General features: G+C 38.1%; 1 protein-coding gene across 6 annotated transcripts in view; it reads right to left on the reverse strand.

Annotated features, from left to right (window-relative positions):
- AK9 (adenylate kinase 9) overlaps window positions 1-26138 on the reverse strand; it is a 174707-nt gene that overhangs the window by 138103 nt on the left and 10466 nt on the right. For 4 of the 6 annotated variants that reach the window (XM_074036850.1, XM_045391667.3, XM_074036851.1 and 1 more), the window contains exons 4-8: window positions 24574-24626; window positions 24376-24472; window positions 17055-17167; window positions 13424-13609; window positions 8031-8159 (exon numbers count right to left, since the gene is read on the reverse strand). In XM_074036850.1, coding sequence (XP_073892951.1) covers window positions 8031-8159; window positions 13424-13609; window positions 17055-17167; window positions 24376-24472; window positions 24574-24626 — 578 coding nt within the window. Of the gene's footprint in view, window positions 1-8030; window positions 8160-13408; window positions 13610-16823; window positions 16887-17054; window positions 17168-24375; window positions 24473-24573; window positions 24627-26138 lie in introns of those variants that run through there. The other 2 variants (XM_065543206.2, XM_045391672.3) reach the window with 2 other exon arrangements.

Genomic DNA, 26138 nt, shown 5'->3' on the forward strand with positions numbered 1-26138 from the left:
GAGCTGGTTTTTAGAAAAGATCAACAAAACAGATAGTCTGCTAGCCAGACTAATAAAGAATAAAAGAGAGAAGAATCAAATAGATGCAATAAAAAATGATAAAGGGCACATCACCACCGATCCCACAGAAATACAAACTACCATCAGAGAATACTATAAACACCTCTACGCAGATAAGCTAGAAAATTTAGAAGAAATGGATACATTCCTGGACACATACACCCTCCCAAGACTAAACCAGGAAGAAGTTGAATTTCTGAATAGACCAATAACAGACTCTGAAATTGAGGCAATAATTAATAGCCTACCAACCAAAAAAAGTCCAGGACCAGACGGACTCACAGCAAAATTCTACCAAAGGTACAAAGAGGAGCTGGTACCATTCCTTCTGAAACTATTCCAATGAATAGAAAAAGAGGGAATCCTCCCTAACTCATTTTATAAGGCCAGCATCATCCTGATACCAAAGCCTGGCAGAGACACAACAAAAAAAGAGAAGTTTAGACCAATATCCTTGATGAACATCGATGCAAAAATCCTCAATAAAATACTGGCAAACCGAATCCAGCAGCATATGAAAAAGGCTATCCACCACGATTAAGTTGGCTTCATCCGTGGGATGCAAGGCTGGTTCAACATACGCAAATCAATAAATGTAATCCATCACATAAACAGAACCAAAGACAAAAAGTCACATGATTATCTCAACAGATGCAGAAAAGGCCTTCAACAAAATACAACAGTCCTTCAGGCTAAAAACTCTCAATAAACGAGGTATTGATGGAATGTATCTCAAAATAATAAGAGCTATTTATGACAAACCCACAGCCAATATACTGAATAGGCAAAAACTGGAAGCATTCCTTTTGAAAACTGGCACAAGACAAGAATACTCTCTCTCACCACTCCTATTCAACATAGTGTTGGAAGTTCTGGCCAGGGCAATCAGGCAGGAGAAAGAAATAAAGGGTATTCAATTAGGAAAAGAGGAAGTAAAATTGTCCCTGTTTGCAGATGACATGATTGTATATTTAGAAAATCCCATCATCTCAGTGCAAAATCTCCTTAAGCTGATAAGCAACTTCAGCAAAGCCTCAGGATTCAAAATCAAGGTGCAAAACCCACAAGCATTCCTATACACCAATAACAGACAAACAGAGAGCCAAATCATGAGTGAACTCCCATTCACAATTGCTTCAAAGAGAATAAAATACTTAGGAATCCAATTTACAAGGGATGTGAAGGACCTCTTCAAGGAGAACTAAAAACCACTGCTCAACGAAATAAAAGAGGACACAAACAAATGGAAGAACATTCCATGCTTATGGATAGAAAGAATCAATATCGTGAAAATGGCCATACTACCCAAGGTAGTTTATGGATTCAATGCCATCCCCATCAAGCTACCAATGACTTTCTTCACAGAATCAGAAAAAGCTACTTTAAAGTTCATATGGAACCAAAAAAGAGTCCGCATTGCCGAGGCAATCCTTAGCAAAAAGAACAAAGCTGGAGACATCACGCTACCTGACTTCAAACTATACTACAAGGCTATAGTAACCAAAACAGCATGGTACTGGTACCCAAACAGAGATACAGACCAATGGATCAGAACAGAGGCCTCAGAAATAACACCACACATCTACAACCATCTGATCTTTGACAAACCTGACAAAAACAAGAAATGGGGAAAGGATTTCCTATTTAATAAATGGTGCTGGGAAGACTGACTAGCCATATGTAGAAAGCTTAAACTGGATCCCTTCCTTACACCTTATACAAAAATTAATTCAAAATGGATTAAAGACTTACATGTTAGACCTAAAACCATAAAAACCTTAGAAGCAAACCTAGGCAATACCATTCAGGACATAGGCATGGGCAAGGACTGCATGACTAAAACACCAAAAGCAATCGCAATGGAAGCCAAAATAAACAAATGGGATCTAATTAAACTAAAGAGCTTCTGCACAGCAGAAGAAACTACCATCAGAGTGAACAGGCAACCTACAGAATGGGAGAAAAATTTTGCAATCTTCACATCTGACAAAGGGCTAATATCCAGAATCTACAAAGAACTTAAACAAATTTACAAGAAAAAAACAACCCCATCAAAAAGTGGGCAAAGGAGATGAACAGACACTTCTCAAAAGAAGACATTTATGCAGCCAACAGACATGTGAAAAAATGCTCATCATCACTGGTCATCAGAGAAATGCAAATCAAAACCACAATGAGATACCACACCAGTTAGAATGGAGATCATTAAAAAGTCAGGGAACAACAGATGCTGGAGAGGATGTGGAGAAATAGGAACAGTTTTACACTGTTGGTGGGAGTGTAAACAAGTTCAACCATTGTGGAAGACAGTGTGGCGATTCCTCAAGGATCTAGAACTAGAAGTACCATTTGACCCAGCGATCCCATTACTGGGTATATACCCAAAGGATTATAAATCATGCTGCTATAAAGACACATGCACACGTATGTTTATTGCGGCACTACTCACAATAGCAAAGACTTGGAACCAACCCAAATGTCCATCAATGATAGACTGGATTAAGAAAATGTGGCATATATACACCATGGAATACTATGCAGCCATAAAAAAGGATGAGTTCGTGTCCTTTGTAGGGACATGGACGAAGCTGGAAACCATCATTCTGAGCAAACCATGGCAAGGACAGAAAACAAACACCGCATGTTCTCACTCATAGGTGGGAATTGAACAATGAGAACACTTGGATGCAGGCCGGGGAACATTACACACCGGGCTGTTGTGGGGTGGGGTCTGGGGGAGGGATAGCATTAAGAGAAATACCTAATGTAAATGACGAGTTAATGGGTGCAGCACACCAACATGGCACATGTATACATATGTAACAAACCTGCATGTTGTGCACATGTACCCTAGAACTTAGAAGTATAATAAAAAAGAAAAAAGAAAAAAGAATTTATGATATGATAATGATAACATTGGAAACATTCAAACATTTTTCTTTGGGCTCTAATTGTATCTGACTCCGCATTTATATGTTTTCTTCTTTATTCTAGTAAATTGACTTCTTTTCTATAGTTGTTCAGGTTACATCCACAAGGAAAAATTTAGCTTTTTTCCTCCTGAAGTTTCCAATTTTGGGGGTAATTTTAAGCATAAATATAAACATAATCAAATATGAAACAAATGAAAATGAGATCCATAAACGTGGGATTAGCAATTCACTTTGTTACCATCTTTATCAACTTTAGCAGCTTGATTGTGGAGGACATTTTCTGACTTTGTTTTGGCTTCTTCAGTGTCCACTAAAGAGCTGCCTCTAGGGTACTTTAAGTACCCTAGAACTTAAAGTATAATTTAAAAAAAAAAAAGAATTTCAAGCCAGAAAAATAAAAGATGCAACGTATTTTTATTATTTTAAGACACTTTTTTTCTTATGGAATTTTTTTTTAAACCCAGAAAAGTAGAAATTGATCTCTCATCCAGCCCCCAAAGGTAACTACTATTACTGTTTTCCTCCCATCTTTCATGCCATGAAAAATTGTTTTGCAAGTTCAAATTCATAATGGAGCTTACTTTTTCACTTAACATTATAACTAACCTTCCCCTATACTTTTTATAAGATCACTGTCAATGTAACATTTTAGTGGTTTTATAAGATTATGTACTGTGGATATAGCACTATTTAATATTCCTCTGCTGTTTGACATTTAGGTATGTTATAATACTATTAGTTATTTTCAAGCATTTCTTTTTATGGAAGTTTTAAAAATTACTTTCTTCTTTAATAATTACCAAAATAACTTGTACTAACTGTAACCAGTGAAGGAATGCAAAAAAGTACATAGAAACAGTTAACACAACTTCTCCCTACTCCTCCATGCTGCCCGCCCAACTTGGTGGGTTTCTTTACATAAGCATTCACCTCACTGATATAAATATACGCACACATATAAATGTTCAGTAACAGAGAACATGCATCCTTTGGTATATCCTCATATATTGGATATATGGGCCAGATTTTTAAAAGTAGGGTTTTATTTTTTTGTTTTTTTTTTTTGACATGGAGTTTCACTGTTGCCCAGGCTGGACTGCAGTGGCGCGATCTTGGCTCACTGCAACCTCTGCCCCCCTGGCTCAAGTGAGTCTCCTGCCTCAGCCTCCCGAGTAGCTGGGATTATAGGCGCCCACCACCAGGCCCGGCTGATTTTTGTATTTTTAGTAGAGAGGAGGTTTCACCATGTTGGCCAGGCTGGTCTCGAACTCCTGACTTCAGGTGATCCACCCATCTCAGCCTCCCTAAGTATTGGGATTACAGGCGTGAGCCACCATGCCTGGCAAAAGTAGGTTTTAATATTAATATAGGTAGGTATAGCCAGTTGGTTTTCCAAAGGTGGTGGCAATTCAAAGCCCTAACCAGCAATGTATGAGAAGGTTCATTTCTTCTTGCCACCATTGGCTATTTTAGCTTTTAAATTTCTGCCAAATTGAGTTAAAAGATGGAATCAGTTTATTTTACTTTTTATTCCTGTGGCGAGGTTCAGCATTCAGATATGCATCTCTGTAAACTGCCTTATCATAACCTCTATGCATTTTTCTATCGGATTGTTTCTTTTCTCTGACACTCATGGAAAGTTTTTAACCCTTATCTGGCATGTGGATTGCAAATATTTTACCTTTCCATGATTTATCTTTTGAATGTATTTATGGCATCGTCAGCAAGATAAAATATTTTAATAATCAATATATATTTTCATTACTTGTAGACTTCCTTTCTTGTTTAAATTAGATTTTCTTCTCTCTCTCTCTCTCTTTCTCTATTTTTCTCTTTCTCTCCTTCTTTCTTGTGGAGACAGGGTTTCACCATGGTTTTTGCCATGATGCCCAGTCTGGTCTTGAACTCTTGGGCTCAAGCGATCTGCCCGCCTTGGCCTCTCAAGTGTTGGGATTATAGGCATGAGCCACTACATCCAGCCTAAATTAGATTTTCTTTATCTCAAGATTCTATTAATATTCTTCTAAATTTTATTCTACTATTTGTTTTTATTTTTAATATTAAAATCCAATATCTACTGGATTTTATTTTTGTACATCAACAGTGTTGAATTCTGAGCCCTGTGTTCCTGGAAAGTAGGGATGGTTGAGAAATAAGACCCACCTCCATCCTTCCTCAAGGACTCAGATAAAGTCTGTCTCCATCTTTTCTCATGACTCAAGGATGGCTCCCTTGTTTATCTGCTTCCATAAAATCCAGCTCGCTTCCATTTCTTTTAGAAGGTCCTTATTAATGAACATTCTCCTTATTGCAAGTTTGAACCAAATCATCTCTTTAATTATCCAGTGTATTTTGTTTTTCACAATATTGTGCGAGGTTAGATTCTACATGTTTTCCTCTAGACTGACAATAGATTATACCAGCATTATTCACTTATCCATAAATAATCATGTTTTGAACAAGGCTTCACATCACATTGTTTTACACATATTTTTATTTATATGTGTAAAACACATATTTTTATTTATATTTATTTTATTTTATTTATATATATTATTTAAATAATATATATATTATTTATATATATAATATATATATTATTTAAATAATATATATATTATTTAAATATATATATATATATTTCTTTCTTTCTTTCTTTCTCTCTTTCTTTTTTGAGACAGAGTCTTGCTCTGTCGTCCAGGCTGGAGGCGCAATCTCAGCTTACTGCAACCTCTGTCTCCTGGGTTCAAGCAATTCTCCCGCCTTAGCCTCCCGAGTAGCTGCGATTACAGGTGTGCACCATCATGCCCGGCTGTTTTTTGGATTTTAGTAGAGATGGGGTTTCACCATGTTGCCCAGGCTGGTCTCAAACTCCCGAGCTCAGGTAATCCACCCCCCTCGGCCTCCCAAAGAGCTAGGATTACAGGCTTCACCACCGCGCCCAGCCTGTTCTATATTTTTTACTGTTTCCTTAAGCTAGATTCAATCTTAAGAGTGAACTACTAAGTTGCAGAGTATCAACACTCTTAAGGAAATGGATACCTGCACCAGGAGCTGAGTGCAGGTTCAAAAACAGGCCCAAATGGGGACGTGGTGTTGGCTTAGCCCTGAAGCAGTGGGCAGAATGTATACCAGAAAGTGATGCAGCTCAGTTTGCTCCTGCTTGCTTTCCTTGTATCTCTTGGAGATACACTGAACTTTAGTGGTCTTGGTCTAAAAGCGAAGTAACATCTCAGCCAGGTCAGAGGAGATTAGAATTGTAGGGTCTTACCCTTTATGGCTCTCCTCCCTCAACATATAAGGCAATTGCTTGGCTATTCAGCAAGTATCATCTAGGCCTAAAGTCTAGGTTCTTGGCTTTGAAATTCTGCTTTGTTGCACTAGGGCAATGAATTCTTATCTACATTTTGCTGCAGGGCCTAGATGTTTTCTACTTCTGGGTGTTTTTGTGGACAACCTGTCAAAGGATGGCCATACAAATTCATATTTGGGGTATAAGAGTTCTTTACTATATCCTTGCTAGCATTAGGAATTTTTACTACCTGTTCAACTTTTAAATTTGGATCATGGAAATGATATTTCATTACTTAGGTTAGCATTTCTTTATTGTCAGTGAAGCTGAACATTTTTTCTACAGGCTTATCACTCTTCATTTTTGTTAATTGCTCATATTTGTTGTCCATTTATCTCAGGACAGAGTGAACTTACAGGCTTTTAAAAAATCATTTCTATGACCTTTTAATATATCAAAGCTTTAAATCTTTCATCATAGTTAATGTGAATATTTTTCCAGTTTATTGTCTTTTAGTTTGAGTGTGGTTTTATCTATTTAATTTCTGGAAGTTGTATATTTAATGAAATTGAAGCTATCATTCTTTTTCCTTTGTATCTTGTCATCTGTGTTGATCAACATTTGTTAAGCATTTACTGCTTGCCAGACTTTGGGCACTGCACTGGGCACCAGCAATGTGAGGAAATATAACCTGGTGCTTGTACTAAAAAGATAACCTCTGCATTTCCCCCCCGTAAATACAATTTTCTAATTTCTGAATCTGATTCTAATTTGGCTTTATTTCATACCCAGTGCCAGCCACTTAAGGAGTAGTCAGGATGCTTTTATTGAAGGAAGAAAGGATGTTATTGATAGTCATGTACTTCACGCTTCAGAAGCTACGTTTATAAGCCAGCGACAGGAGAGGTGGGGAGGAATAGAAGTCATACATATGAAAGCAATTAAGTGTGGTTCCCATTTTGGGGGATGGATGCTGAGAATGAAAATGATCCACTCATTTATCTTTAAAATAATATAAACATTGTGAGACAGCATGAAACACATTCTTTCGTTTCTGTATCATATGGGAACAGGCAATTGGAGGACTGTGTCTTATTTGTCTTCATAGTTCTGTTGCTTAGCATAGTGTCTGGCTAAATGTGCAAGTTCCATAAATGTTTGTTGACTAAATCTCCAACACAAATGATTATATTTGGTAGAGTCTTACCTGGACTTTTTACCATATAAAATATGCTTTTCACATACTTGTAATCTCAGTCATCATACTTTTAGAATACTATTTTAATTAAATCCTTCCTATTATATTATATAATGGTCTTACCATGTTTACATATAATGGGATAACCATAGACCAATCAGCATCACAAATTCTACCTTTTAAACAAAAGGTGTACCTGAAGTGTACATTTGTTTTGATAAAGCTATAACTTACAGATTGAAAATGCTTTTATAACATAGTCTTTTAACATGAATTTTCCAACCCCTATCCATAAAGGAATTTCCCCACTGGCTTTTGAAAAATGCAGTTCATTTGTCACTTTGCAGTAACAGAGTTGCTTTGTAAGAGTAAAATAATATTGTTCTGAGAAAACAGTCTTTGGGATGGAAGCCTTTTTCTAACAGCTTTCTACAAAGTTCAAGGGGAGAATCAGACAGATAATAATACATGGACATGTGAAAGCTATTTAACCAGTGATGAAACACAAATATCAATATTCATTTTCAGTGATATATTTTGTTCTTACTTCTAAAGTTTGGAGAATTGTTTCCTTATAAAGCTTAACAATGTTTTCAACGTTTTCCAAATAATCTTCAGGCCTCTGAACTAGATGATGAAGAATTTCAGCCACCATCTGCATTTCGGCAATAAATGCCTAAATGGAAAAGAAGAGATTTCAAATATCTTTAGGTCAACGACTATTCAATTTACAAGCCATATTCCCTACTCCTTACACCTAGATACCATTTTGGGGTCAGAAGCAGGGGTAGGGGATGATTAGAGATTAAGGATTTTTATTTAAGAGTGTGGAAGGCCGGGCGCGGTGGCTCAAGCCTGTAATCCCAGCACTTTGGGAGGCCGAGACGGGCGGATCACGAGGTCAGGAGTTCGAGACCATCCTGGCTAACACGGTGAAACCCCGTCTCTACTAAAAAATACAAAAAACTAGCCGGGCGAGGTGGTGGGCGCCTGTAGTCCCGGCTACTCGGGAGGCTGAGGCAGGAGAATGGCGTAAAAACCCGGGAGGCGGAGCTTGCAGTGAGCTGAGATCCGGCCACTGCACTCCACCCTGGGCGACATAGCGAGACTCCGTCTCAAAAAAAAAAAAAAAAAAAAAGAGTGCGGAAGACTCCTAGGGGGTCTTCATCAGAAGGAATAAAGCTTTAAATTAACCTGGATATTTTCTCATGTCTGTTTGCTCCCCAATAAGTAGGGACAAGCAGGGGAGGAACATCAGATTTTTAGAGACAAAATAGAGAAATTAGATTTCCTGTGAACACCTGAGCTTGTAGTTCATTCATTCAAGTATTTATTGAGTGTCTTCTATGCATCAGGTGCTGTTCTAAGGATTTGGGATAGAACAGTGAACGAAACCAACTAACACCCTGGGCTCATAGCACTCACACACACTGCAGTTGAGGAAGGCAGCATAAACAAGTACACAAATAAATATATAACATATTAGGTGGTGGTAAGCACTACAAAGAAAAATAAAGCAGGGTAGCATGGATGAAGAGTGGTGGGAGAAGATGCTATTTACATGAAGTGGTCATGAAAGGGTTATCTGAAGAAATGGAATTTGAGTTGAAATCTGAAGGAAATGAGGGAGAGAGAACTGCCACACAAGTTTCTACAGAAAGAACATTTTAAGGCAGAGGCAACAGTGTTCCATATCATATTTATGATGCTAATTATTCATTCTTTCCCATTTTTATCAATGTATACATATACATATTTTACTTGAGCCATATTCTCTATATAAGCCATTTTATAACCTGTTTTAAGTATTATTTTAATGGTCAAATAATATATTAATTTCCATGAATGTACAATTATTTAATTACTCTATAGTTGGACAACAATGTTTCAGGCTTTTCACAATTACAAATAATATTGCAATAAGTAGCTTTGTAAATAAATCCTTATATGGCTAATATTTTCCCTTAGAATAATTCCTACAAGTAGAATTACTGGACCAAAGGTTGTACGTTTCAAAGTGGCTCAATACACATTTTTTCCGAAAGATGCTACCATTCTTTTCTCCCTAGTAGAGGGCTTTGCTAGCACGCTGGCGTTCATTCATTCGTGATTACACAGCTTTGTATTAAGTACCCACTATCAGGCACTGGAGACAGTCCCTGCTGCATAGAGTTTTCATTCAGTGGGGCAGACAGATAATAAGCAAGTAAAAAAGTAATATAATTTCAGAAAGTGATAAGTGCTATGAGGAAAATAAAACAGAGCAAGGGGCTAGACTTATGCTATTCAGCATGGAAGTTATTAGCCACATTTCCCCATTGAGCACTTGAAATTTGGCAAGTGCGATTGGAATGTGCTGTAAATATAAAATACATACCAGATTTCAAAAACTTAGATGAAAATAGAACATGTCATTCTCAGAATGTTTATGTTGATTATAAGTTGAAATAAAATTTTTTGATATATTTAATTAAATAAACTATATTATTCAAATGGCTTTCACTTGTTTATATTGATTATAAGTTGAAATAAAATTTTTGGATATATTCAATTAAATAAAATACATTATTCAAATGACTTTCACTTGTTTCTTTTTGCTTTTAAAAAGCATGACTACTAGCACATTTAAAATCACTTATGGCTAGCAGTACATTTCTATTGCACAGCGCTAGGTTAGAGAGTTGCTTGCTGGAGGGTCTCTGAGGATGTAATACCTGGGGTGAGACCAGGATGAGTAGAAGGAATAGCCATGTGAAGATGAATTGAAGAGTGTTGTAGGCAGAGGAGAGAGGAAACAGTAAATGCAAAGGCGTGAAGCTGAAATGAGCTTAGCACAGTTGAAAACGACTAGCTAGAAGGCTAATGTGGCTGGAATACAATGAGTAGGCAGAATTGAGATCAGAGAGGCTGGGTTCATGGCTTTGTAAGCCACATGAGGGTGTTTGGATTTTAATCTAAAGGCAATGGAAAGTCACTGAGGGTTATTTATATACATTTTTAAATGAGTCTGGCTTCTGTAACAAGTGGAATGGGATAGGGAGGGTTGAGGAGAACAAAAGCCAAGAGAACATTTACAATGCTGTTGTAGCAATTCGAGGACAGTGCTTCGATTTGTGTGTATGTAGGATGAATACACCTTCATGTTGGCCATTGATCTCAGCAGGTGGCAGGTCTGCTCATCTAACTTCTGAACATGGCTGTGTCACTAGGCAGAGATCATGCAAACCAGACCCCAGAGGCTGAGTCTAGTCTAAGGATATAAACTGATCATCTCCCACAGCACTGGCCAGCATTGTGTTGTAAACATTTCAGACTAATTGCCACTCCCATCTATTTTAAAACGTGTTTTTGGCTTCCCTGGAAAAAATGGCCTCCCTGGTAAAAATGGGCCAGCATTTCCACATGGCAACAGTTGGCTGGGCTGGAGCCAAGAGGCAGTTGTCCTCTGAAGAGCATGAAACTTTCTGCAGAAATGGAGACGTTCCATAGCTCCACTGTCCACAGCCATACTTGGCCAATGAGCACTTGAAATGTGGCTAGAGATACTGAGTAACTAAATTTTAAACTTAATGTAATTTTAATTAATTTCAATTTAAATAGCCATGTGAGGCTAGTGGCTATCATACTGCACAATGCAGTGTTAGCCTACCCCAATCCTCCCTCTTCCCAATTATGTAATCCCTGGCCGATATCACCAATGGATATAACCTACCTGACCCCTAAAATTAAGTGAGTTGTGACCCCTGTATCTCACCATTTGAGGGCTACATTGGCTTTGATTTCAGATGTTATGTTTTATTTATGCTAAAGTGGCACACTTTATTCCTACTTGCTATGAGGCTTTCCTTTATTTGAAAAAATCTGGAATTCATGCTGGTTACTATCTAACGCCTTATTTACATGGGTGAGATTATGTTTTTAAATGGGCTTTATTATGTTAACACTTTTAAAAAATTGAATACCCATTTCAAAGATTTATCTAACCCATTAATTAGGGGACCAGTAGAATGGCAAGGTGAAAGTATTTCTAATCTCTGAAATAATATTGCAAAGTTAGATACAAGGCTGCTTAATGTCCCATATGACAATAAAGCTGTAACTTTTGGGGGTTATCTTTTTCTACTGGAGAAACAATTTGCAATGTGTCTATCTATAAATTAACATCTGACTTCACAGCATCTAGGCCCTAATAGAAATAATCAATCACAGGCATATTTCACTAGGGCAGGTATTGGCCAACTATGGCCCTTCCCACCCTAGTGGGTCATATCCAGACCATCACCTATTAATACATTTCTTAATATCAATTTTTCTTGTCAAGTCATGGTAAAAGATTCTCTTTTAGCCCAAAACCTTAGAAGACAAAAATATTATTTTGATGCCCTATTGCTTATATTTAGTAGTATTTACTTTAGAATTGTCATAAAAATGTGTACATGTGAAATTGGGCTACATATTTCTTTTCACATTCTCTGTCAGAGTTTGAAATCAGGGTTGTGTTAGCTTCACAAATTGAATGATGCCTGGTTTACTTTGCTCCCCACATTATATTTAGTCCTTTATTACTCTGATATGGTTTAAATGTTTGTCTCTTTCAAAGCTCATGCTGAAATTCCGTCCCCAATGAGAGGTAGGGTCTTTAAAAGGTGACTGAGTCATGAGGGCCCATGAAGGATTAATCCATTCATGGATTAATGGGTTAATGGATTAAGTGGTTATTATGCGAGTAAGACTGGTGGTCTTATATGAAGAGGAAGAGAGACCTGAGCTAGCACACTAAGCCACCTCACCATGTGATGTGCCACCACCTCGGGACTCTGCAGAGAGTCTCCACCTGCAAGAAGGCCCTCACCAGATGCGACTCCTCAACTGTAGACTTCTCAGCCTCCATAACTATAAGAAATAAATTCCCTTTCTTAAGGGAATGCTCAAACACTGTTGGTGGAGTTGTAAATTAGTTCATTCCCTGTTGAAAGCAGTTTGAAGATTTCTCAAATAATTGAAAACTGAATTATTCAACTCAGCAATCCCATTACAGGTCATATACCCAAAGGAAAATAAATTGTTCTACTAAAAAGACACTTACACTCTCATGTTTATCGCACACTGTTCACAACAGCAAAGACATGGAATCAATCTAGGTACCCATCAGTAGAGGACTGGATAAAGAAAATGTGGTACACATACACCATGGAATACTACACAGCCATAAAAAAGAATAAAATCATGTCCTTTGCAGTAACATGGATGCAGTTGGAGGCCATTATCAGAAACAGAAAACCAAATACTTCACGTTCTCACATGTAAGTGGAACTTAAACACAGGGTATACATAGACATGAAGATGGGAACAATAGACACTGAGGACTCCAAAAAAGGAAAGGGAGGGAGAAAGGGAAGGGTTGAAAAAATCCTTGTTGTGTACTGTGTTCCCTATTTTGGTGATGGGTTCAGTGCAAGCCCAGACCTCAGCATCACACAATATATCCATACAACAAATCTGAACATGTACCCCTTGAAGCTTAAAATTAAAAAAAAAAAAAAAGTCATTCTTTATAAATTACCCAGTTTCAGGTATTCTGTTGTAGGTAACAGAAAACAGACTAAGAAACGCTCTAACTTCTTATTCTACCTTGCCTAGTGCTTGACACATAGTAGGTGACCAATAACTCCATCGTTATGAAATGAAGCACACTGGGTGTCAGAACATCAGAAATGTAGAGACACATCTACACTGACAGGAAGGCTAAACTTGACTTCAAGATTATCATCTCATAATCCTTGAAAACATGAAAGACTTTTGCTTATTTCCTCCAAACTCAATAAAAATGTAAAGAAAATGTGTAGCATCTGCTATTTCCTATTACCTATACTATCATTTAATTTAATTATAGCAATTTTTAAAAGTATAGTATATGGTAGTTACCTATTGAGATATTACCTCTTCTTCTTCTTGCTCTTCCTCCTCTTCCTCCTCTTCTCCTTTTCTGTCCTTTTGGGTTTCTTTCTTCTTTTTCCTCTGATTCTCAATGACTTCAGGATCCCACTGGTCTCTACTGTATATGTATCCCGTATTATTGTGCTGTCTTTGCCCAGAAATTCTCTGGCACAAATCATAGTCAGGACACTAAGAAACAACATTATTAAATCACTTAAAACATTTTGAATATGCTTTTAATTCCATGTGTATTTACTGAATATACTGTACAGTACATAAACCAAAAAATTCCCTTAAAACCTAAGCAAATGCAATGTTGTGACTGGCATTTTGCATCAGGTTTCATTACATGCCAAGAGAGGCTCAGACACTAATTTTATGCTATATGTTTTTATTTGTCCAAAATTAATACAGGTGGAAAAGTATTACAAGTCTTAAGATGAGGAAAGAGGACTGGAAAAGTAGAAAGAGTAGAGAAAGGGAATAGAAAATCAGTTAACTCTGCAAAGGTACACAGAATTCTATGATTAGCTTGAAAAGTTTAAGAATGGAACAAAATGGGGGGAATAGCCACATATTTCCAATAAAAACTATTGTTTATTTGTAATATTTACTATGACTTACAGCTTTATGGGTGAGGTATTTTATACAATGCCAGTCATAAATGGGACCTGAAAGATCATCTATTCTAGTTTAACATTTATATTTTGTAAATGAGAAAACCGAATCTAGGTAGTAAAAAAGCCAAAACCAAAGTCTACAAGTTTCTTGTTCCAAATTGCTTTCACTTGTGCGATTTTACTGAATTCTCAACTAACCCTATAAGATAAGCAATCCAAATTATGATTAAAGCCATTCTGCAGGTCAGAGAAGTACAGCTCTGGCAGACTGAGAGACCAATCTCAGATCACAATGTCACATGGAGGAACTGCAACTTGGAACCAGGCCTTCTGATTGTAGTCCATGGTCTATGGTGCATTATTAATGATAATGATGGTTTGAGGCTGTAAATTGTGCTCTGAATGTTTTTCAGGATAAAAAAAAATCTGGATGGTTTTCTGAGGCAGTGATTCTGATACATGAGCATGTAACTCTATCTGGGGAGCTTGTTAAATCGATCACAGCTCCTCTTGTCATTTATTAAGTTTGGAGTGAGGCTTAGATTCTTCAACAAGCATCCTCAGTGATTCTGATGCCGGCAGTTCATGTACCACACATTGAGAAACGAAGGAAGCCAGGAACGTTGGAACCTTCATTGCTCATTTTCTGATTTCTTCATGCCATCTCTAGGTGGAGATGGGATGGGTAATTATTGAGGTAGGACTTTTGTTAGGCTTCCTAATTTTTCACAAAAATTTTCAACCTACTCAGGTAATTTTTTTAAAACATCTGTTTTACAACCCAGGATACCCACCTTCTAGGACCTTGACAAGGACTATCTCCTTCAGCTGTCTCCCGTTCTCATTTGCAGGAAGTGACTAATGAAAGTGTGAGCCTGAAGCATATGCCTCAGAGCAGAAGTGCTCAGTGTCACCTAGAGGGCTTTGCAACACCAATAGCTGGGCTCCATCTGACAGATTCTGGTTCTTAGTTCTGGGGCAGGGCCTGAAAATTTGCGTTTCTACCAAGCTTCTGGTTGCTGTTGCTCTGGGACCACTCTCTGATAACTACTGCTCTAGTAGATTGCTAGACTTTAACCAGGTTTTTGGTAGCACAGAATCCTTTTTTTTTTTTTTTTTTTTTTTTTTTTTGGGACGGAGTCTCGCTCTGTCGCCCAAGCTGGAGTGCAGTGGCGCTATCCTGGCTCACTGCAAGCTCCGCCTCCCGGGTTCACGCCATTCTCCTGCCTTAGCCTCCCGAGTAGCTGGAACTACAGGCGCCCGCCACCGCGCCCGGCTCATTTTTTTGTATTTTTAGTAGAGACGGGGTTTCACCATGGTCTCGATCTCCTGACCTTGTGATCCGCCCGCCTCGGCCTCCCAAAGTGCTGGGATTACAGGCGTGAGCCATCGCGCCCGGCTTAGAATCCTTTAGAATATGATGAAAACCATAGATTTTTGCATCAGAAAAGTTCATATAGGCATAAAGTTTTATGTATAATTTCAAGAGGTGCATGAATGCTTAGGGATTCATGGATCTCGGGCTAAGAGCCTCTGCTCTAGAAATTCCAGGCTTATTCCCCAATAAGGCCAAACTATCCAAAAAGTATGTGTTGCACTGAATTCTGTCTCACATTACGCCCTCTGGTGATACTCTGCTTACCCTGTAGAAACTGCCACAGGACACTTCACAATCACACTTATAACATGAATGGGGTTAAGGACTTTATTCACTACATTAAGCAGTCTCTTATATTAAGACCCATCTAAGGTATTTCTGTCATTCACAATGGCAGTCTTGTTTTGCCTGAGGAATGACTTGTTTTCTCATGGACAATGTGAATTTTATAACTGGTCACATTTCCCCTTTTACTTTAGTTCATCAAACCTAGAACCAAATTTATGACCCAAACTTAGTAACCATTTGGGGTCTTCTGGCCTGTATATCTGTGTGCTCTCTTTCAATTAGATCTTAATTTCCTATTGAATCTGTCTTTTCCTCAGTTTAGTTTTTATATGTGGTTTAGTTTTATATGTGGTTTTCTCTCTTTTATGTCCACATTCACATGTGTGACATTCTCAAGTTCACTCGCAATTGTGACTGAGCCCTGGCCATGAGTGGTGGCTGGGGCTGCAGATTATACCACACGCAGAACTGCAAGGCCACCTCTCTCACACAGCTGACCCTGACACTCCACTGGGTCCCAGCATCTGAGCTGACAACCATCTCATTTATTTGAGCTGTCATAAACCCTGGCAAAGTATGGATACAAAGGTTATCATTCATTTTGACATAAACAAGAAGATACCACCTTACTAAATTGTTATCACAACCCCATGAGGCAGCTATTGTCATCTTTGTAAAAAGGAAATCAAGACTTCTAGATGTGATTGACCAAATTCTAACAATAAAAGAGAGAATTAGGAACAGGACCCAGCCTTAACTCATAATTAATATAGCAGTGTTCTTTAACATTCATACATTCATGCCATGTGTCTATTCTTTCATTTTATTAGTAAACTTAGTAGGTGCCACTAGGTATCACATAGTATACTGGTTGATATTTATATGAATGAGACATGGTTCCTATCTTCAAGTAAGACAGAGACTAGGAGGAAAATGGATAATTATAATGTAGTAAGGTGAGTAACATGATAGGGAGGGAAAAGCACCACGAATGGTCATCAGAGAGAGATTTAACTCTCTTATGATAAGTAAGGTATGGAAGGGAGAGAAAGAAAGAGAGATAGTGGAGCGGGGTAGTTGTCAGGGAAAGTTCTAAAGAGATGATGTCTTAACTGACTTTCAAAGGATGGCTATGATGAAGCCTGGTGAAGAGGCAAGAAGGTATCTCATGTGGATGGAGCTGTAGGAGCAAGAGGACAGAACGATGAGAAAGTATGACTCAGTTCCTGCGATTGATGCATAAGTTACTATCTCCATAACTACTTAAAAATGTTTAAAGCATTCCCTGAATTTAACTACTATCAAAAACAATGGTTTACTCTACTAGCAAAACAATTAATATCCTTACCTTTATATTGATTATAATATCAGGTTTCAAATTTAAGTTTTTAATTAATTCTATTTGCTGTAAGGTAGTCATGGCATCCTGTGAAAGTGATGGTATTTCAGTGATAATATAACCTGTAAAGTAAAACATAATTTTAAAATTTTATAAAATTATCAACATATGAGGGCATGGATTTACTACTTTATAAAATATCATTTATCATAAAGTCATCTGTAAAAATTTTAAATTAACACTTAAGGTGATTGTCACATGAAGTGTAACTACGAATAATGTTTTTCTGATGATAAAGAAATCACTGGGCTAGAAAGAGACATTTTTGAAAATTCCAAGTCAATTTATTTTAGACAGATGAGGTACCTAGGGAAGGAAATTTCATGCCAGTAATTACTTTAACTCATGTTAGGAAAGTTTACTCATATAAATGGTAAAGGTATATTATAGGAGTTGCATGCCATATCATTTTCTTTCTCATATTAATATTTCATAGTATAGTAGAACACATGTATATAATGTTTGTGTAAGTTATGAGAGTAATAAAACACCCATGGACATACTATAATTTTCTTTTTTTTAAAACAGCCAATATAATTTTGGTTTAGTGCAGTTATTAGCTTGTATCCCCACCCAGAAATCTCAATCTTCTCACTGAAATTCACCCTGTTTACCATCATCATATTAATTTCCTTAATATATTTCTTTAATTATGTTATTGTCTTGCTCAAGAAACTTTTCTCTTATTTATAAAGTCTCAATTCCTTCAGTGGGAAATAAAACTTTCAGCTTATTTTTCTACATCTTTTCCTGGAAGAACAACAGACAAACTATGTTTATTCAGCCTTGGGTATTTGGCAGAAATTTTATGAAAAGCGAATGGAATGACCCTGTCACTTCAAGGACAAAAAATGATAGCATTTGTTGCCAGTTATAACATTCAAGTGAAAATCTGAATTTCGAAAAACTTATATCCAACACCATAAGCTTAATAAAGGGCTTTTCTTGGTGAGATTGGTGGTGACATTAACAAATGCGATTTTTTGATACTGTATAGTAAAATGTGTCAACATTTGGAAGATCTGTATAACTCAGTGAACCAACATTTTCCAAATGACCAATGCATGGTACCACAAAAATTAGGCATAGGTTATAGGCTCATTCCAAGTGCAAGATAGACCAATGGATTTTAATGTAACCAAGTTTTGAAAAGTTTACTGATAACAGTTTCAGATTCCACAATGCAACCAACCTTCAGGAAACTTCCACTTGTTGGGTTTTGATGTAGAATCAAGAATATCCACAATTATTCCAAAGGCTATTAAAACACTCCTCCCTTTCCAAGTATGTATCTGTGTGAAACTACATTTTCTTCATGTACTTCAGCAAAAGCAATATATTGCAACAGACTGAGCAGAAGCAGGTGTGAGAATCCAACTTTTCTTAAATCGGACATTGAAGAGATTGCGAAAATGTAAAGCAAAGCCACTCTTCTCCCTAATTTTTTGTTTTGAAAAATTATCTTTCATAAAATATGCAATTTATGTTAACAAGTCATGGTTTTATGATTTCTAAACAGATAAATATTTTTAAAGTCTCAGTTTTAATTTCTAATATGGTAAGTATAAATACATATAGCCCATGTAAGCACAACCTCTTATGGAGCCTCAACAATTCTTATGAGTGTAAGGGAGTCTTGTGCCTCAAAAGTTTGAGAACCACTATCTTAATGCAATGCCTAGAATAGCATAATAAAAAAAGTTACTAAGCATCTGTTGATAGATGAGTGAATGAATGTGTGTAAAACAAACTTAAAATTCCTCACTTGAGAATACACTCATCACAATCTTTTATTTTTATTATTTATTTATTTATTTAGAGATGGAGTCTTGTTCTGTCACCCAGGCTGGAGGGCAGTGGTGTGATCTCAGCTCACTGCAACTTCCACTTCCCAAGTTCAAGTGATTCTCCTGCCTCGGCCTCCAGAGTAGCTGGGACTACAGGCGCACACTACCAAGCCCGGCTAATTTTTGCATTTTCAGTAGAGACAGGGTTTCACCATGTTGGCCAGGATGGTCTCCATGTCCTGACCTCGTGATCCACCCGCCTCCACCTCCCAAAGTGCTGGGATTACAGGCATGAACCACCACGCCCGGCCGCAATCTTTCATTTTTAAAAAAGAAGACCAGGCCAGGCGTGGTGGCTCATGCCTGTAATCCCAGCACTTTGGGAGGCCGAGGAAGGCAGATCACAAGGTCAGGCGTTCGAGACCAGCCTGGCCAACATGACGAAACTCCATCTCCTCTAAAAAAAAATACAAAAATTAGCTGAGTGTGGTGGTAGGTGCCTGTAATCCCAGCTACTCGGGAGGCTGAGACAAGAGAATCGCTTGAACCCGGGAGGCAGAGGTTGCAGTGAGCCGAGATCGCACCACTACACTCCAGACTGGGTGACAGAGTGAGACTCCATCTCAAAAAAAAAAAAAGAAAAAGAAAAAAAAAAGGGCTGGGCGCGGTGGCTCAAGCCTGTAATCCCAGCACTTTGGGAGGCCGAGATGGGCGGATCACGAGGTCAGGAGAGCGAGACCATCCTGACTAACGCGGTGAAACCCCGTCTCTACTAAAAAATACAAAAAACTATCCGGGCGAGGTGGCGGGCGCCTGTAGTCCCAGCTACTCGGGAGGCTGAGGCAGGAGAATGGCGTAAACCCGGGAGGCGGAGCTTGCAGTGAGCTGAGATCCAGTCACAGCACTCCAGCCTGGGTGACAGAGCGAGACTCCGTCTCAAAAGAAGAAGAAGACCAAGAACCCAAGAACCATCATGCTAATTCAAAACCTAATTAATGCTTAGGCATACACAATTTCTCCTAAGCTTTTTTGATCACTTTACTTTCTGCTAACAGTGTGTTGGGCTCTACCCAGAGAAGCAATCCTACCTAATTTAACTTAAAAAGGCAGAAAGAAAGACCTTGTCATCTTGGTTTTGGACATATGAACTGTAATTATGATTCTCTCTTGTCTGGCTGTAATCCTTAGTGTCCAACTTGGCTTACCTACGTGTTCCTGCTATTGTCTTAAATGTAGCATGGTATCCCCAAGGCATCTATCCTATTGGAGATTCATTAAATGAGCTCAGTGCATCCCTGAAAAAACGTAGACACTGCCGGTACTGTCTCAAGAATGGGGCCAGACTTTTCTCTGCCTGCCTCTTCTTGTTCTCTGCTTTCTGCTTTCCTGGCTCTACACCACCCTTCTTTGGTTTGGCATCTCTGCTCTTGTTGTGAGTCTAGCTTTCACTTGATTAACATGTTTGAACTGGTTTTTAAGACTTTGACCAGCATCTCCTCTGGTACACGATGGCTGGCATTAACTCCGGGTCTGACACATTGTGATGGTGGGCACTACAGTGAAGGGGACTGCATGCCTAGCTCCGGATGGAACTCAACTCTTGCCCAACTAACTCCTCCAAGTTGGACAGTTCCAGAGGCCATCTATCTCCAGAGTTCATGCCCTTCCCTTGTAAGCAAAAGCAACAATATCTCCCTGCCATTCCCTATGCTGGCAATACTTCCCAACACCTGTCTATCACAAGTGATCACAGAAAGATGCTTGGCACTCTGTTTGCTGTGCTTGCCAAAACCCTTCCTGTTCCTACAGCCACTGCCACTGCCCAGAGAGCTTATCAGGCATTCCACGTGCATCTGTTTGCAGGAATGCTGAACTTCTGGTGTACATGTATATTGGAATGATGTTCATACTTGGTCCCTTTACTGATGGAAGCGGCAGAAGAATAAGTAATTTCCATGGATCTAGCTCTCTCTTGAAAGGCCATTATTTGGGCTGCCTAAATGTTCTGAGCTATGAATTTTGGGGCTCTACCCTCTGAGAGATGTCTAGTATTATCATTCCAGAGCCTAGGGGTGTATCTATAGGAAGAGGTGTAAGATAGACAGTTATGTCATCTAAGTTTGTCTCATCATTGCAGATGTAAAGTGGAATACCTTAGTCCTCTAGTGCCAATTCTGGGAAGATCCCAGGGACACACTGCTTGCTAAACAGACCAGAACTACTGAGTCCACTGTCAACCTTTCCAATTCCAGAGACACGTGAGGATGAAAGTATAGATGAGGAACTCCTCACTCCCACCCCCACATGTCCTTGAGACCATTACCAAGCCCTTGCCCTTCCATGCTAAAGATGGAGGAGTGGTACACCCCCAGCCAGTCCTTGCTGGGAGACTGTGCATGTTCTATCATAGGCAGAGTAGGTGCTTTGTAGGCCATTGCCCAGCTCTCATTAGCCCAACAAGTGAGAAACTGTAAGACTGTCCAGACCACTACCCAGAGGAAACTGACTTTTCCCAGGCCCATACCATCACTTTGCCACCATTTCTTGGCACAGTGGGAAGGAGAAGGCATTTTCTATTTCCATACAAATGAAGATGGCAGACTACTGCTTTCAGATCTAAGTGATGAGAGATTCAGAGACATCAGGTAGCTTTGTGTCCAGCCATCCCTGCTACCCATCTGACCTCAGGCCAGGCTGATATAGCCTTGTGTCCAGCCATCCCTGCTACCCATCTGACCTCAGGCCAGGCTGATAGGAGTGGACACATTGGTGACCAATGACTTGCAAGGCTATTCATAATGATACACTCGGGGCAGGGAATGCCCAGACTGGGGCTATTCATTCACTGGGGAAAAGGAGATTTTCCAGAATCGAGAAGCAGGGAGCAGTGAAGAGCTTTTAGGATGCCATGTATTGACTCTACTATTTCTCTTGGGTAAGGACATAGCTTTGAGAAGCTGATTTTGGTTAAAGGCCAAAATAATACAATAGATTGTGAATGAAAAGTTAATTATAGATCGTGTAGGCCCTTTTAAAATAGTGATGGAAACACAAATTATAAAAGGGCTCTAGTATAAAACAAAATTAAGATGAATTTGGCAATACTCTGCTGTGTGATGTCCCTGGAAGTGCACATATCTCGTTAGGGATTTTGGAGTCATCAATTATCCATCTTCACCCAGCCTCTCACTCAAGTTTATATCCCTGTTTTGAAAACCCTTCACTTCCAATTTTGCTTCTACCTTCCACCAGGTTACGGGTTAAGAGCAAACATCGGGATGAGAGGGCTTGCTGGGAATTTGGGCAAAGACTTTCAAACTGTATTTAGCAGAGTGCTAGGTTCTAAAAAAATTCCTGTGGGGATGCTACAGGATGGGCTGAGGGGTGGCTGGGCAGAAGGGGCTTTAGGTTCCATCTCCACTGCAGCCTTTAAATGAGCTTGTTTGTGCATGCCTAGAACATGGCCATGTAAGCAAATGGTAAGGGTGTGGTCCCCAGACTCAAGAAACCATTTATATCACTTTTCCTCTGCCAGCTTCTAGGACAAGTACTGGCATACAGGAAGTACTGAGGTCTGAGGAATGTAATCAGCCAAATCCAGAATGTGGGAAACTCTGCAAGACAAGTGACCCATTTCTTCAACAGAGAAGACACAAGAAGACAGAAAGAAGTAGCGGAAACTTATAGATAAAAAGAGACTTGAGACATACTAGTCACTTACATTATGTGAAATCTGGTTAGATCCTGCTTCAAAAAAAAATTAACTAAAAAAATCTATGAGGTAATTAGTGAAATCTGACCACAGACCGTTTAGTAGATGATATCGAGGAATAACCATTTTTTAGGTGTGACAATGGTAATGAGGTAATAGCTTTAAGAGTCTAAAAGATCTTTTAGAAATATAAATGAAACATTTTATAGATGAACTGATATGATATGGATTAGCTTCAAAATAACATAGGTTGAGAGAAGGGAGTAAGTAGAAGTGTAGATGAAATGAGATTAGACTAGAGTTGGTTTTGAACATATGCTGAACCTGGGTGGTAAAGTGGAAGGATCTTTATACTAATCTCTCTACTTTTGTTTGAACTATTTCCTAATAAAAATTGTAAAACATTATGAACACCATGAGAGGCACAACTGAGTTTCTTTGTATTGTTTTTTTTTTCTTTCTCCTTTTGCCAATACTTATAAGTTATGCCATCTTTTTTGTAGCCATGTAAACCAATCCAAGTTTTTCAAGAGGTAAGTGAGGTTAACAAATAGGTATTTACTTACCTACCTATATACATACTTCTGTTTCAAATAGTTTGCTTTCTGATAATTTGGAATTCTGTGATTCCTGTTTGCCTTTTTACTTATCCAGCCTTCCATATTCTGGATATTTTGCCCAAGTTCAATCTCTTTATCACTGCTGAGCAAATAGGTAGTAAGTGGATAGACAGGTAGGTAGTTTACAGACAAACCTTATCTATCTACTTACACTATAATGCATTTATAATCCATATATATTAATCTATATATATGTATCATATACAGAACCCATATATCCACACAGAGACCTATCTACATATGTGGATAGATATGGGACATTCTGTGTATCATCTCTCTATACGTATGATCTATATGAAGAGGTACCTTTCTGTCCATAGACAGAGACCAATCAATACAGTTTGACAAGGCTGCTTTTGCTGCTTCCATCATTGATTTTCTTTGGCAGTTATGGTTTTTACTTTCCTGTATTTTTATTCCTGCATTAATAGTTACAATGTCCTCTTCTAACTTACTAAGAATATAAAGCCACTTTCTTAATTTTTCTTTTTTCATTCAATAAATCCATTTCAGGTGGATAATTTTATCCCAAACTTGTCATTATTCTTCTTCTCTTCTTTAGAAGAGGTATTAGAGTTTGCTCTTTTCAATCATTTTGAGCTTCAGTGGTCTTTGTCTTGAAAAATTAGATCCAAAGCCCTTGCTCAGCATCCATTTGAGTACCAGGAGAGGTTTCAGGTCCAGAGTCAGAGGGCAGACTGGATGAACAGGATGAAGCCTGAAAATATCTGGAGCTCAACAGTAAGATGGTGGCATACCACTTCCCATTCCTGCCTTTTAAGTGCGGATTCATGCAGACAACCCTAGCCATTTGTCAGGACTTAACGACATTACCCAAGGTGTATGAGGAAGCAGTCAGCAGAGTTAGCAGTACTGCAAGATGGACCACAGCAGATTTCTGATGCTTTTATTGGATAACACAATGTTAAAGAAGATTGGGTCATATAAACTTATTTTTTAAACAAATGTACAATCTGAGAAATAAAAACAAACAAGCAAATAAAACCATCAAGCTGCTCAACTGAATAGAGATAATGAGATTCCTGTGCTAAGGCAAAAGAAAGGGCAACTCCAGAAACTATTTTTGCCTCAGGTAAAGCATGAGTTTTAAGGCTGCTTTGTGGGCTGTAAATATATTAAAATAAACATACCAAAGTGACAGACTTCTGGGGAGTTGAGCTTCTCCAACATTAGCTTTATGACAAGTTCATCTGGAATGCTTTGACCGCTGATCAACATTGATTGCAACTAAGGACAAGCATAGATATTGTACATTACTGTATAATATATCTATTATACAGAGCTTTATTTTTGTAATCATAGTTACTTTGAAATTTAGGTCTGTTTACCATAACTCCTGATTCAGTTTCAGCAACAATCTGTTCTTCCAAAACTGGCAAAGCTAAAACATGAATTCAAAATATTAATACAGACTGATACTAGGATCACCAAAATAAGAAACACATTCTAGTGTCTTCTAAGTGGTAACAAAGATTAACATTTGTGCATCACTTTATGATTTACAATGCAAATGTATGCATATTATGTCATTTAAGCCTAACCAAAGCAGAAGCAGCAGAATGTCTTCCACAGAGAACTTGTCTCTGCCACTCACTAAGCTTAAGAATCTTGGAGAACCGAACATGGTGACTCATGTCTGCAATCCTAGTAATTTGGGAGTCCAAGGCAGGAGGATTTCTTGAGCCCAGGAGTTTGAGATCAGCCTGGGCAACATAGGGAGACTACATTTCTACAAAAAGTTAAAAAATTAGCAGGTCGTGATGGTGCATGCCTATAGTCTGTGCTACTCAGGAAGCTGAGGTGGGGCAATCACTTGAGCCCACGAGGTCAAGGCTGCAGAGAGCTGTGATCATGTCACTGCACTCCAGCCTGGGTGACAGAGTTAGAGTGTGTCTCAAAATAAAAATAAAAAATAAAAAAAATAAAGAATCCTGGGGGAGCTAACTCCGTAAACACTGCTGCACCTTGGATGCATACATACTGTGTAGTGTACAATAGAATGTAAGGATGAAATCAGGTGGTGTATATGACAGTGATTTCTACATCATTAAGTATAGTTACAAAAGTATGCACTGGTATTAATTAATCCAGATTTTCATAACCCTACAATTACATCCAAAGCCCACTAGTTTTGCACATGGTGTAAAAGAAAATGAATCAAGAAATGTTAAAATGGGTAAACACAGATTAGAAAGAGGGGTCTTGAGGCTGAAATTCCGATGATTTGTTTCCTTTAAAAGAGGAAATGTATCATTCCTTGAGAGAGGACATCCTGGGATAGGAATGACAGGGGGCATGATTCAGGGGAGGATCCAGGAGAGTTGTTACATCATTAGTTGTTAATAATCTATGGGACGTTTGGTATTCTTTAAGATTTCCTAGAAGTAAACTTTTTGAACAGAGAAAGAAGAAACTTTTAGAGTTGTGTGTGTGCATTACGTATTACAAACTTTTTTCCAAAAAACTTGTACCAGATCGCAATTTTACCAAGAGCATGTGGAATGCCCATTTCATAACATCCTTACCTACAGTGATTATAGTAACTGTAAAGATTCACTGCCAATTTGATAGGCAAATATGGATCAGTGTTATTTTAATGAACATTTCTTAGAATGATATTAAACTCTTTTTTCTTATATTGTTTATTTTTATTTCTACTTTTATGAATTGTCTATTCATTCTTTTTCTTATTTTTCTATTAGGGCATAAATAGTTTTATTAATTAAGAGAATATTTATATATAAAGATATCAACTCATTGTCTTACATATTGCAAAGAATGCAAGAAAATTTATAAATAAAAATAAAAGTTATCATTGAAGACAATTAAGTTATAAAAAATGTTCCTAAGAAAAGCTGCAAGAGTTCCATCTCATTTGAGCTTTCATAAAAAG

The sequence above is a fragment of the Macaca fascicularis genome, chromosome 4 (assembly GCF_037993035.2).
Source record: "Macaca fascicularis isolate 582-1 chromosome 4, T2T-MFA8v1.1".
Lineage (NCBI taxonomy): Eukaryota > Metazoa > Chordata > Mammalia > Primates > Cercopithecidae > Macaca > Macaca fascicularis.